The 15,172-nt window shown below is 40.0% G+C and overlaps 1 protein-coding gene and 1 long non-coding RNA gene across 2 annotated transcripts in view; one reads left to right on the forward strand and one right to left on the reverse strand.

The window, feature by feature from the left end:
* The window catches only part of LOC106872109 (RNA polymerase-associated protein RTF1 homolog), a 21,828-nt gene extending 13,610 nt beyond the window's left edge, over positions 1-8,218 (forward strand). The window contains exons 9-17 of the mRNA XM_014918973.3: positions 40-122; positions 771-966; positions 1,386-1,463; positions 2,287-2,408; positions 3,046-3,181; positions 3,395-3,472; positions 4,872-4,916; positions 5,777-5,906; positions 7,392-8,218. Coding sequence (XP_014774459.1) covers positions 40-122; positions 771-966; positions 1,386-1,463; positions 2,287-2,408; positions 3,046-3,181; positions 3,395-3,472; positions 4,872-4,916; positions 5,777-5,906; positions 7,392-7,498 — 975 coding nt within the window. The 3' untranslated portion in view covers positions 7,499-8,218. The remainder of the gene's footprint in view (positions 1-39; positions 123-770; positions 967-1,385; positions 1,464-2,286; positions 2,409-3,045; positions 3,182-3,394; positions 3,473-4,871; positions 4,917-5,776; positions 5,907-7,391) is intronic.
* LOC149133159 (uncharacterized) overlaps positions 7,952-15,172 on the reverse strand; it is a 23,032-nt gene continuing 15,811 nt past the window's right edge. Inside the window, exon 2 of the long non-coding RNA XR_016243555.1 lies at positions 7,952-8,617. This is a non-coding gene — a long non-coding RNA (uncharacterized LOC149133159). The remainder of the gene's footprint in view (positions 8,618-15,172) is intronic.

The raw sequence follows: 15,172 nt of genomic DNA on the forward strand, positions 1-15,172 counted from the left end.
TTTTATCTCCTCCATTCATTCTCTTCTTTTTTTCCTCAGGTAGCAGAAATAATTGATGTTGTGGAAACCTTGAAAATATATCAACTTGGCTCAGCCCGAACAAATAAAGGTGTTCGACTAAGGTAAGTAGATTCAAGAATGGTAATGGTGGAGGTTGTAGTAGTGTTGGTTAGCAATTAAATGCCAGTGTTTCCTTCGTGGATGCATCCAAGACGTCTTTTTGCAGTTGGGCAGGTGAAATGCTGTGTTGGTGATCAGCAGGTCAGGCACTTTACAGGTCTTTGGCATTAGATGACCATTGCTGCTGCTGCTGCTCTTGTCAACTCCGTTTCTCCCAATGGTTCCTTGCCTTCACTCCCAACAGACCACCAATGCCCGACCTGAGGGCAGAGCCTTATGTGCTTGCATCGGACTGATTGAGGGTGACATTCTTGGTCATTGTTGACAATGATGTACGCTGAGGACTGGCGAGCCAGAAGGCTGCACCAGGCTCCAGTCAGATCTGGCTAGGTTTCTACAGCTGGATGCCCTTCCTAATGCCGACCACTCCGAGAGTGTAGTGGGTGCTTTTTACGTGCCACTGGCATGAGGGTCAGTCAGACGGTTCTGGCAACAGACGCACAGACAAACACCATTAGACATTTATGTCTACAGATGTATCAAAGGAGTTAAAATGGTAGGGGTTGATGTTTTTTGTTTCTTTTACTTGAAAATCTCACCAGTCCATTCCTGTCCACTTAAGTTATTCTGCATTTCTTTCCTTTGAGCAGACATGGAAGCGCTGAACGAGTGTACAGGCTAGAGTTTGTATCGAATCAAGACTTCACAGAATCGGAATTCTTCAAATGGAAAGAAGCAATGGCTCATGCGGGCATGACGTTACCAACCCGAGACGAAGTAGAGAAGAAGATCTCAGACATAAACAATGCCTTCAACTACAAATTCAAAGATAACGATATTGAAGAGGTACGTGTTCCTCATTTGCAGCATTAATTAATTAAGCTTGTGAGTGGATTTGGTAGACGGAAACTGAAAGAAGCCCGTCGTATATATATATGTGTGTATGTCTGCTTGTCCCCCACCCACCACTTGACAACCGGTGTTGGTGTATTTACATCCTTGTAACTTAATAGTTCAGCAAAAGACATTGATATAATAATTACCAGGTTTGACAAAAAAAAAGTACTGCCCCAGCATGGCCGCAGTCTAATGACTGAAATTAGTGTAAAAGCTAAAAGATATTGGTTAGAAAGGGTGGTTTTGTGGAGGATGGTGTTTGATGAGTTTTCTTGTATCAGCATTTTTGATTTATAGAAAATGATGGCTTACGAAAAAAGGAGAAAACAACATTTGTTTTATTTGTATTGTTTTGTTTTTCATTTCAGATTGTAGCTGAGAAACAAAAGTTTAAGAAAAATCCCCACAATTATGCCATGAGGAAAACCCTTTTAATGAAGCAGAGGGTATGTTATTCTATGTGTTTGTGTTTTGATTCATTTTCCTATAAAAAAGGTCTGGGCATAATCTATCAAGCTATGTCCCCTGTGTGGATATTTGTAGCTACATTGGGGGCAAGGTGCTTACTTCTGGAAACATCCCAGTAACAGAAGGGGTGGTTACGTTTGTCTCTCTGCAGTACCTTGAACCAGTGACAAGGAAACCGAATCGATATTTGCCAATTGTGATCGCTGCTGGCTTCCTTGGATGTTACCGTTTCCTTTGGATATAAAAGAATGTATCGGTGCTGTCTTTTGTCAAAGGAAAATACTTCAGAGGCAGCTGGTGCTCACTGAACGAGGGAGGGGTTATGTATGTGTTTGTGGGTGTGTTTTTGTATCTCCTCGTCTTGACGTCACAAGATGTTTGTTAGCAAGTGTCACTGTCATGTAAATAGTGTCATTTGTTTCCAGTCCAGATTTGGCTGCTATTTCTAGCAGGTTTGAGTGACCATACAGAAAATTCCTCATTGACTAGGCTTCATCATCATCATCAGCATCTGTTTTTCATGTTGGCATGGGTTGGACGGTTTAACAGGATCCGGCAATCTGTAAGGCTGTGTCGAGCACCAGTGTTGGCTTTGGCATGGTTTTTATGGATGGGTGCCATTCCTAATGCCAGCCACTTTGCAGTTTTAGACTTAATTGCTATCATTAATATAATGGTGATGATGATGATGATGGTAGTGATAATTGGTACATATGGAATTAGAACTGATGATGTTAGTGTTGCTACTGATGATGATGATGGTGCTTGCATTGTATTTTTGTTGTTTTTGTTGGTGTGTAGGATCAGGCAGAAGTGGAAGGTCAGAAGGACAAGGCCAAAGATCTGAATAAACAAATTGAGGAATTGGAGGAGAGGGCCACAGAGCTTGACCGACGTCGTACCAGTAACATTAACTCCATCAGGTCGGTCACTGCTTTTGTAAACTGTTTATCTCTCTCTCCCTCTCTCTCTTGACCAGGATGACTTCAAGCAGTTTCACTTGTGTTGGGTCGGTCACTGCTTTATATATTGCCTAATTCCACTTTCTGTCCCCTGTTACGGCACTGTGTGTCTGTTCTCTCTCTTGCACATAAACATATACATACTTGCCTGTATAGAAACACACACACACAAACACACTCTCTCTCTCTCTCAGTTATTTGAGTGCAAGAAATGTGATTTTTGTACTAGAATAATCAAGTGCCTCTTGTAGAATTTGAACATACAATGTTTGTGTCAGCAGTTTAGCTCCACCAACATCAGACCTTTTATTTTCAAAGCAAAATCTGGAGTCAACATTTACACATTTATACACTCTTACACTGTCAGTACATGCATGTCAATCAATATGCACACACAGTCAAAACACCGTCAAAATACATATGCAGTCAACACAAGCATCCTGTCATTTGACTTAAACACAGACTCGGATGCTTCAACAGGAAAGTTCTCTTACAATCTTACATCAATCTTAAATGTCCTTGAAATATCTTTCTTTAGCCGTTTCCAGTTTGTGTTTAATTCTGTGACCGCTTAATTACTGTTGTCTTCTCTCTTTAGTTACATTAACCAACGCAACAGAGAAAGAAACATGATTGAAGCCGAGAAGGCTGCCATCGTGGAAGGGGAAGCTGCCCGCAAGGCTGAGGCAGATCCGTTCACCCGTCGAGCTTGTCGGCCCAGTTTAGTTACAAAAGTAAGTTTTTCTCTCTTGTTAATTAATACAATTAATTTTTTTTCCCTGCAAAATAATCAAAATTTTATTAACAACATATTCTCTTGATTTTAATTAACAAGAGATTGTTTTTTTTTTTTTTCTGATTTCAATATTCTTCTTTCTCGCTTTAAGACTTCTTGTTTTATGCCAGCTTCCACCATGTTTGAATTCGATGTTGTTCTCTTCTTGCAGGTCCGTGACCCTGAGATTTCATCAATAATAAAAGCAAAAGTAGCAGAAGTTAAAGCAGCAGAAGAGAAAAAGAAACGAGTGAGTGACTTGACTATGGCATTGTTTGATTCTTTATAGTATTGTTGTTGTTTAGCCACGGGTCAGTCGGGATCCATCAGATATACAATCAAAGACGTTCCTTATTTAACCACATGCCAATTGGGATCCTGCTGATATACAATCAAATTGCAAAATCTATGATCTTACACTGTTTGTTAATTTTGTCCTTGATAATTATATCTGGTCTTTTTGCATTAATTTTTATCTTATCTTTTACTTGTCTCAGTCATTGGACTGCGGCCATGCTGGGGCACCATATAGAAGAATTTTAATCAAATGGATCAACCCAGTACTTATCTTATATTTTAAAATCTGGTACTTATTATGTCAGTCTTTTTTGCTGAACTGCTATCTTACAGGGACATAAACTCACCAATTCTGGTTGTCAAGTGGTGGTGGGACAAACACACACACACGTGCGCGCATGCATATATACATACGTATGTACATACAAAACAGGTTTCTTCCAGTTTCCGCCTACCAAATCCACTCACAGATCTTTGCTCCTCGCAAGACTACAGTAAAAGACACTTGCCCAAAGTGCCACGCAATGGGACCGAACCCGAAATCATGTGGCTGGGAAGCAAACTTCTTACCACACAGCTGCCATGCCTGCACCTCTGGTCAGTTTTTATAGGGAAGTCTCATAAAATCCTCCAACTCCTTTGTAACCTTTTTAGTTTGTGTTCATACTTTATTATTATTATTATTATTATTAATTTATTACAGCCTTTAGAAGAGGCTGTAATATATTGAACTGACATCTATATATCTAGTTCAATATATTACAGCCTTTTGTAAAGGATGTAATAAATTAAAATTATTATCATTATCAGCTGAATCCATAGTGAAGATTACCCTGCTGGTCTCCTTTAACCAGGAGGGCAAGGCAATTTTCATTTGTCTGGTGGCTGTAGCGAAAGAGGTGGTATGGTGGACCCGTTTGAAAGGGCTAAAGTCAGACACTTTCCTCATCAACTTTTTCAAGTTCCTCTTGAAAAGGAAGATGAGAGGGAAGTGTTATCTCGTAGCAAATTTGTTGAAAGGTGGGGGAATATTGGTAAAATGGCCAGTATGAACGGACCAATTCTGGGATTACACATGTATTAAAAAAAAAAGGAATATAAAAGCAGGGGCTCTCACCCCATTTGACCAGGCTCCCGTAGCTTTTATAGGTTTTTCCACGAGTAACCTTTCAAAGCGCCTCCCCTTATTGGGACTTTTTTACTTGTTAAATTTCTCTTATCATGTTTACACGGGGCTTTCTTTTTTGCAAAACCCTTTGTTCTTATCCTGTGTTTGTCCTTTGGTGTTTTTGATTTATATTAGCTCTTGTGGCCTATAAAACCAGAATTAATAATTATGTTATCTCCTGCAGGAATCAGAAGCCAACGGAGGAGAAGCTGCTGTAGAATCAAAACAGGTGAGTAGTGATCCTTCATCCATCTTGATTACGTTACAACATGTGAACAACTTACCTGAGTAGCTGCCTCTCCTCCTCCTCCTCCTCTCTTCCTCCTTCCTCTCAGGCAAGACTGTTTAATCGTCTGAGTCGCTCCTTACTACTTCTCCCTACCACTTCAGTTATTGTTATCTCGATAACTAAAGTCACCCACATATTATTTTGGTCAGTCTCAGCAAGGGATGTTTGAACAAAAATTCCTGTAGAAAATCACTATTTATAAATCTCACAACCAGAGATATTCAGCAACAGTACTTTGGAGTATTGAGTCCGAGTTATGTCCCTTTAACTCGTTAATGTCTTGAACCGTTTTTGTCAATTGTGGCGTCAATAAAATTGGAGCCAAAATATTAGAAGAAATACCTTTTAGTCAAAAACCGTTAGTGAGCAGTGTCCCAAAATAATCAGAGTCCAAACACTAGTTAAATTATTATTATTATTTTTTTTTTTTACATACCTGCAGCATGTTCTTAGTCACATAAATAACAGCAAACTTAAATAATGACATGAAACACTTCTAATTCTAATTGAAATATGTGTGCAGTGCTTGAGGAGACCTATTGAGTACATCAACATCAACATGGAAATTGCAGTTGTGAGCCCTGTACCAGTGGCACGTAAAACGCACCACCCGAACGTGGCCGATGCCAGTGCTGCTTTGACTGGCTTCTGTGTTGGTGGCACGTAAAAAGCACCATTTGATCGTGGTCGATGCCAGCTCCTCTGGCCCCTGTGCCGGTGGCACATTTAAAAATCACCCACTACACTTTTTGCATAGAAATTCTCTCAGTAGCCAAGACATTTCTTTGTTTCTCTTGCAGAATCCTGTTCCTGTGGACAAGGACAAAGATAAACCAGATGTAAAGAATGTTCCAGAACGACGAGATTCAGAAGATCTTTATGCTGTACATGATTTCGATATCAAAATAGACTTAGAAGTGCCCATGTCAGGTGAGTGGAAATTCTGCTTATTAATTGTTAATTAAACCTCCTTGTTGTTATAATTGGCAAAAATGGTGATATTGTTATTGATGCTGTTATTATATAGCTCCTTGCCAGCAGGATCTCTGGTCAAATGCATTCCAAGTGTGACTTTCCTTTCTGATTAAGGATACTCAAAACTACATTGTACTATGTGTCCTTATTCAAAACGAATAGGGAAATTTTTGGGCTGTTATTTCCAGCAGCTCAATCAAACGTGTAGGTCAGTCATGGACAAACTGTTGCCAGTGGAACTTTCTAAATGGCACACCTGACAAAAAAATTACCTGGAATTTTTTTGTCATATAACCCACTTCTCAAAAAATGGCAGACCATGCCTAATGTAGATGTTACATGGCTGCTGTTTCTAGCATTTCTTTTGGTGTTGATGCCCCTCGTGTTGTTGTTAACAATGCTTTGTGATTGCTTATATGTTGTCCCCTTCTGCTGTTGATAGCTTTATCATTATTCTCTTTAATGTCATTATTTACTGTTCCACCCCCACCCCATCCTTTTTCATAAACTGTAGGGTGTAATTTTAGAGAGATTTGAATATTTTGATGAAATCTTTTTAAGCCGTTTCCTTCCCATGGAGCATCAGTCATTGATGACTTTTCTCAACTTTGGATTGTCTTTTCTGTTTCTCTCCAATTAGCGCCTTTGCTTCCTTACAATGTCCCTTCAGATTTGGCTTTGAAAGTTAATGAAGACACAAGATATGAAGATATCGAAGACATTAGTAACATTTGTATTACCTCCCCTTTTCCTCTTAGCCCATAAAATTACTTCAAGAACGCCTGGATTAGCTCCCTTATCTCTCCCACTATCATAATTTAGTCTGCCAATGTATTTATAATATGCTGTGTGTGTGTATAAACAGACAGAGCTTTAGGCTTTAAGTAAACTAATCTAATTTTAGAAGACAGTGCTGTTTTACTGATTTCAACTCTCCCAAATCATTTCAAACTGGGGGAGGCAGGACACCTGTCCAGTTTTCATCTTGTTATATAAACAAACTGATGAAATTGGATTCTATGTATTACTCTATATTTATTAAGTTTTTACATCGATTTTCCTATGGCTAACCTCAAACTGTGAATTATTAGTGGCCCCTTTTTTTCTTTAAGGTATTCTATGATAAAAGAACCATCTCCAGCTTCCTTAAGTTGAAATTTTTGCATGTCTCATGCACACACATTATGCATGTGAATCTTGTTACATGAGTCCATGAAATTTCGAATGTAAAAGCAGTTTAAATGTTCCCCTCTTTGTGATAGTGCAATGGTGAAGAAGTTCACTTTTCAATCCTGGGTCCCATAAAATAATCAAGTCCCTGGGCTTGGTTACTAGTCCCCTCATCCCCAAAATTTCAGGCCTTGTGCCCAGAGTAGAAAGAATTATTATTGTCGTGTATTTATTTGTCGTGAATTAATATTTCTATTCAATCGATTCCAGGATCGTCCATTGTGGCTTACAATCGAACCGCGCAGCCTGTGAAAGAAGTTACCCCACGGAGGTCCTTAAATTTAGAAGACTACAAGAAGCGGCGAGGTTTAATATAACATTGTGTGAATGGGGGTGGTCGAGTGAGCCTGTTGCAAGCAGGCACTTTGTATGATAAAAACAAAACAAAAAAAAAATCAAAAAGGAAAAAAAAACATTACTAGACTTTTGGTAGATGTGTTTTTTTTTTTTTTAAATTCTTTTTCCAAATTTCCAGTTGACTTTTCTGGTTGAAGTTGATTTTTTTTTCCAGATATCATAATTGTGCCATCATTTCCTCATATATATATATGTATACATACACACACAGATATGTGTATGTATAATGTGTGTGTGTGTGTGTGTGTGTGTGTGCATGAATGTATGCATATATGCATGTACTTCTATTTATATATACACACACATACATGTATGGATATATATATAAATGTGTATATGTATACTGATACATGAATGTGTGCATATGTTTATATACATATTAATGTATGTATGTGTGCATACATGTATGGGTGTATATATATATATATATATATATATATATATATATATATATATAAATGTGTATATGTGTGCATTTGTGCGTATGTTTATATACATCTTAACATATATATGTATATATGAATGTACATATGTATATGCATATATGGATACATCCTGCCTCTTCCACTTGTACATTAATTTGACCATCAAAATTGTATATCATCCACCCACCCACCTACCTGACCCCATAACCCATCAACCAGATTAATTAAAAAAGGGTCAATACACCCATAAACCTGTCTGTTTTGCCATTTAGTTTATTGTTCTGTGATAAGGGTTTCCTGATGATGGCAAATGTGTTCCCATTCTTAAGACCATTTACCTTGATTTGAAGGAGATTTGACTGTTGTGTTCAGCTGGTTGGATGGCACCGAGTGGATGTGCACACGTGTTTGGATGCATGTGTATTTATATGTGCAAATGCATTTGTTGCCATACTTGGCCTTTGTATACCTGTGTGTTCAGATCAAAGGTCAGACTGACCACACCTGTTGTGTTCATTGGCTGTCCACTTCTGTTGATATAAGACCTCTGAGTATCTTGTCATGTGACGGCAAAGTGAATGGCAGCAGCATCTGCTGTGGTCTTGGCTGCTATTTCTAGTTGGTCAAGTGACCATGTCGTGATATGTTGGGATGCTGGAAAGGAAAGAAAGGAGGAGAGGGATCAGAAAAGCCTAATTAATTGTTTGAGGGTGTTTTGTATGAAGTTAGAATAACATGAGAAGTAAGTTTCCAAAGAACTCAAAACTCTGGGCAAAAAAAAAAGACAAATCCCGAAAGTGTTTAATGTTATTAAACGAGAATAATGGAAGACTTGAGGTCAGTAAGTAAGGATGAGAAGACCATGAGGAACTGAAATGAAAGCTTAGTCATGAAATGGACAGTGGAGTAAATCTCCAACGAATGACCGTAGCCATTGAGGACAGCTGAAGACTGGCTGAATGTTATTGAGGTCCAAATGGATTGAAATGTGATGGTGGAATACTGATGGTTTTGCCAAAATGACCAATCTGGACATTCAGCCATTTTGGCAGCAGTATTTTTTGGTACTGGAGGCAAACACACACACACACACACACAGATAGAGACATTACATATCCATACAAGCACAACTAAATGCTGTCTCTGTCAAATGTAATGTTTGTTTAGAATTAATCCTGCATTTTTCACGAAGCTTTGAGATTTTAATGTTGTGATTGCTTGTTCTTAGAATGACATTGTAGGGTAGGTGTGAGAGGCTGGATCTGGCTGGTTTGAACACACAGAAGGTAGAATATTTGAGCTTGATATGGCCAAAGGGTTAAAACTTGTCAAATATGCCAAAACATCTCAGACTTCCATGGCTTTCAAAAGGACAAATTTTTTATTGCCTTCAATGATGGAACAAGAAATGGCTTCTGTTTTGCAAGGAGTTGATAACTGAGAGGGAGGAAGCCATTTTGGATGAGGTCGACTGAAAGTGCTGCAGTCATTATGAAGTTTGCTTTGCAATCCTGGGTTCTTGGTTCAATTCTATTGTCTGGCATCTGAGACCAATGTTTTTTTCTTTAATTCTATTTTATCATAATATCGTCTCAGCTTGTGAACGGAATTTTGATAGAAGGAAACTGTGTGGAAGCTTGACAGCTGGATTGTACAGGTACTTCAATGAGCTGCCATCTTGTATGTTGTGTCACTGACTTTTGCTACAGAATCACATATCTGTGGAATACTCAGCCATATACTATTTTAACAAGTTGATTAAACAATTGAATGTTCCAGAGAGTTCAAAGACATCACAACATCAATCACAACTACCACAACACAGCTATGACAACAACACTACAACAAATACATCTATCACAATAATCACACTACAACCAGCTCCCATACTACCATTGTTTACAACGCTGACACTAATCACCACCGAATCACTACAACAGCTACATCCACAGATACACCACCACCTCTTCTACACTCCACTACCACGCATACCACCTCTGTGATTGTCAGTGAGTGAGAAAGAGAGGCTGTGGAGAAGACAACAATCAGTGGAGTTGATTAGTTGAACTGTAAAACGCGGTCAGTGTGAAATTGGCAGCGAGAGACGTGAGATTGGCGTTAACTGGTGGTGGCTGTGGAAGTGGTAGAGGTGTTGGTGGTAGTGGTAGTTACATTTGGTTGTAGCAGTGGTGGTAATGCTATTAGTGCTGTTGTTGATAGCAGCAGCAGTAGTAGTGGGTGTAAGGTAGTGGTAGTTGTGATGTTGGTAGTATTGGTTGTGGTGTTTGGTGATAGAGTAGTATTAATAATAGATTTAGTATTGTTTAACTCCTGGTCAGTCCTGAATGAGTGAGCCTGTGATCAAAAGTTTACCATTCGTGACCATCCAGTGTCCTTTTTCAAGAATGGGTTCAGAGGGAAATTTGGGTGCTATTACTAGCAGGTCAAGCAACCTTTTAGAAGTTCCCTCATTGGTTTGAGGGTGAAATGTGTGATGTTGTAGACTTTGTTGTGCTCAATGTTCACCTCAAAGGTAGTTAGAGACAAACAGCACGAAAAAGAAAATAACAGGCGCGCGCACACACAAACGCACATATGACGGGCTTCTTTCAGTTTCCGTCTACCAGATCCACTCACAAAGCTTTGGCTGGCCCGAGGCTATTGTAGAAGATACTTGCCCAGGGTTCCACACAGAGGTATTGAACCCGGAACCATGTGGTTGGTTGGAAAAGAAACTTTTTATCACGCAACTGCGCCTACGATAAAAAGAATTAAAAAAGAAGCCACATTTACGAGGACGCCCTCTGCCCCCCTCACACGCACACATTACAATGCTGCTTTTGTAAACATCTCGGCTTCGAAGATAAAACGCAACGCATACTTGAGTCACCACTCACACAAACAGGCCGTACGCGATATCATTGGCTTCACACTCTGCTGCTACTTATGAAATGTCGAGCTTCTAAAGCTTCCTGGTACCAAATGAGAAAATGCGGTCACAAGAACATTTTTGTTGTTCTCAGTCAAGTATTGTTTGTGCTGTTGTTGTTGGTGGTGTTCTTTAGTGATGAGATAGCATTGGTTACAGTAGCGGAGGTGGTGGTGGTAGCCGTGATTGTAAAGATTAGCGGTATGTTCGTTGTAATGTTGAGGAGTTAGTATGAGGCTGCTTAGCTGTAGATAAGCTCTAATCAAGCATACCTATGAGATAATCGAAAATGTTCCGGCCGTGACCATCCTGTCGTTCCTATGTTAATGGAAATCAATATCGCATAATCTAGAACAGTAGTTCCCAACCTGGGGTCCACGGACACCCTGCGAGGGGCGCAGAGGTAGAACTCGGGGTACGTGAACTAAATTCAAAATTTCGTATTTTACTCGTTTCAGTTATTTGACTGCGGCCATGCTGGAGCACCGTCTTTAGTCGAAGAAATGGACCCCAGGACTTATTCTTTGTAAGCCTAGTACTTATTCTATCGGTATCTTTTGCCGAACCGCCCAGTTACGGGGACTTGACAACACACCATCAGTTGTCAAGCAATGTTGGAGGGACAAACACACATATACGACGGGCTTCTTTCAGTTTCCGTCTACCAAATCCACTCACAAGGCTTTAGTTGACCCGAGGCTATAGTAGAAGACACTTTCCCAAGGTGCCACACAGTGGGACCGAACCCAGAACCGTGTGGTTGGGAAGCAAGCTTCTTACCTCACAGTCACGCCTGCGCCTAATATATACGAGGGTAAGCATATTAAAAGGGGCCCGTGGGAAAACTCATTTAAATAAAACGGGTCCTTGTTAGGGAAAAAATTTGGGAACCGCTGATCTAGAGTAGAGTATCATTTTGATAGTCACAAAAGCGGAGCAGATGTGACTCTCAAAGGACATTTGGCTGCTATTTCTAACACGTTGAGCGATCATCCCGAAGCTCCTTCGTTCGCTCGGTGGCGGCGACGGAGACGGCTGCGCTTATATTTATACAATGTTGATTGTGCTTGTTGTAGTATGGGTGTTAGTGGCTGTGGTTGGGATGATAGTCAGTGTGGTAGTCGGTGTAAAGTTGTAATTATCGTGTTGTTCTTTTTTAAAATTTTTATTGCGGTGTTTGTGGTGGTGGTGTTATTTCTTATTTTGCTCCCGCCATCCCGCTCCCCCGGCCCCACAGCCCCTCCCCCAACCAATTCCAGCCAGTCTCATCGTTTGCATTTAACGCATTATTGAATGTCGATTAAAAACTAATAACCGCATCGGACAGCAACAACGCAACCCACCACCACTACAACCACCACCACCACCACCACCACCACAACAACAACAATACTAATAACAATAACAGCAGCAGCAGCAGTAGCAACATCAACAACAACGAAAGTGTAATGGCAAATTTGCTGACATCATTACCGCAAACAGGAAAGCGCCCCCCCCCCCCGCCATCGCCACCACCATTTACATTACTAAACGCGCACCAAATACGGCTTATCATCCTCATTATAATCAGCAGCAGCAGCAACGGCACCCAGAACAACAACAACAACAACAACAGGAAAAACACTGAAGAGGTCGTTATTGTTGTTTAGCCCAAGGTCATCCCTGATGGGGGAGATAGGATCGAAAGCATTCCTGCAGATGATCATCTCTACGACGTTTCCAGGTTCAGTCCCACTGCGTGGCACCTTGTCTTCTATTATAGCCTCGTGAGTGGATTTGGCTGACGGAGACTGGAAGAAGCCCGTCCTATATATGTGTATGTGAGTGTTTGTCTCTCCATCACCGCTTGACAACCGGTGTTGGTGTGTTTATGTCCGCGTAAGTTAACGGTTCGGCAAAAGAGACCGATAGAATAAGTACGAGGCTAAATCCTGGGCTAGCTTTGTTCGACAAAAAACACTTCAAGGCGGTGCTCCAGCATGGCCGCAGTCAAATGACTGAAACAAGTAAAAGAATATAAACTTAGATACGTTTCGACCAAAGATTGGTCCAGGCCATGTCTAACTTAATAGCACCTCCTGATCGGATTATCTAAATCCTTTTTAAGTCAAGTTTTGTGGCATCATGGTCCATTCGAGTAAGGAGTTCTTGTTGAGTGAGTTGTATCCAGGTACAGGTGGCTTATCTGATATTCCTTGAAGAAATCTGTTCAGATTCCGTTTAAAGGTGATGAGATCCTTCTCCTCTTTGATCTCTTTTGGGGACAATGTTAAATAGGACAGGGCCTTGTTTTCTGGACCGGAAGGTTCTTAGGATCCAGGAGCTCATCCTACGAGTTATATCGACCTTATTGTGGATGCGGACACTCCTGCTGAGATTGTTATCAACAATTACTCTTAGGTCTCTGATATTATTAGATGCTGGGAGAGGTTCCCGCGAAGGAAGAGAGTATAACTGCTTTAGCATGGTCTTTCTTCCAAAATTCATCAGCTCAAATTTTCCCTCGTTTAGTTGCATTTTGGTTCTGTCTTCCCATTGACTCACAGCATATACATCAGACTGGAGTCCAGTTCGGTCTTCTCCGTTGATGATTTTCTGGAGCTTAGAGTCATCGGCGAATATTTTCTTTTTACTGCTGTCTTGTGACTTTGGAAAGTTCGGTTATATAGAGTATATTTGATTTTCAGTGCAGGTTTTCATGTTGGTCTGCAGATGTTGTATGTGGGAGTATTTTAATTGGTTTATTCTTTTATCAAGTCTTTTGATGCTCCTGGTGAGTATTTTTTTCTTTCTGGGGATCCTGTTTCTGTTTGTACTATTATCGCCAAGAGGTGTAGTCGAACTGTCATTACGGCTGAGAGAAATTTTGATGATCAGTTAATGAGGGTTTGTAAACAAAGTTTCTATTGCCAAGGTTAAACACTCGACTTCAGAGTTTTCGAAATCTGGCGCCAAGACAAGACGAGAACGCTTCTGTTCTTCAGATATTAGATAAGAAATATAACGTTAAAAACCATCGGAAAAGAGAGTATCGTTTCTGCTCATGTTTCAGAGAAAAATCACGCTTTGAATGGCATCGTTCTAAGTCGGGTTCTAGACATCATGTACAGTAATACCTCGCTATATCGCGGTTCACCTATCGCGGTTTATTATTTAAATTCACGTCGATTCCTCTGTGGTGTTGTTTTGCGTTTATAATAAAATAAATATATGTAAATTATAAAAATATACAGTACATTACTGTTTCTAATTCGCGGATTTTCACCTATCGCAGGGGGCTTTTGGAACGTAACACCTGCGTTAGTCGAGGGATTACTGCATATATCCGTACATGAAGATATGACTGCGTGCGTGTGTATGTGCATTTGTGCTTCTTTGTTTGTGTGTTTTATCCTTCACAGCTTGATTTGTTTGGCAATAAGAAAGCGACAAATAAGTACTGATGTTAATTTGACCGTTTAAACTCTTCAAGACGGTGCACCAGCATAGCCGCAGGTCATTTGACCGACAGAAAAAAAAACAACAACAAAAAGGTGAATGGGTACGTGTGAACGCGCGCGCGTTTGAAACGTGCAATGAATTGGTTGATGTCACAGGAATTTTATAAACTTTTGTGAGAATGGGAATGGATTTCGAAGCACACACGAATCTATAAATACCAACAAAATCCCTCAGCTTATTTCTTTAAAAGACTCGGGAAAATGAAACTGAAATACGATTCTCCTACTCATTATTTACTGTTCTGTCACTCAGCTCAATTTTGAGGTCTTATGGCCCAGATTTCTTTACAGGAAATTTAAAATTAATGTAACGCATATTACAACCTAGCGACGTCGAGTAAATTAAAACACAAACACACCAACACGCTACTACTACTACTACTACAACATTGTCCGACATGCAATATGTTAAAAGGCGGCGAGCTGGAAGAAACGTTAGGAGAATGGAATAGGTGAGATTTGAACTCAGAAAGTAAAAGGTTACAACTCACTAATGATTTCTAACACAAGCACAAGGTCTCAGTCGATCGTATCGATCCCTGGACCCTAATATCTGACTGATATTTTATTTTTATCGATCACGGAAGAATGAAAGGTAACCTCGGTGGGGTTTGAACTCAGAATGTTGCGATGTAACTAAAGAATGCTTTTTTTAAAATTCCGACACAAAGACAGTAGGGGGGGGGGATAATCGATTATATTGACCTTAGTATATATCTGGTACTTTATTTTATTGACCCCGAAAAATAAAAGACAAAGCTGGCTACGGCGAGATTTGAA

The sequence above is a fragment of the Octopus bimaculoides genome, chromosome 11 (assembly GCF_046866305.1).
Source record: "Octopus bimaculoides isolate indiv1 chromosome 11, ASM4686630v1, whole genome shotgun sequence".
In the NCBI taxonomy this organism is placed as follows: domain Eukaryota; kingdom Metazoa; phylum Mollusca; class Cephalopoda; order Octopoda; family Octopodidae; genus Octopus; species Octopus bimaculoides.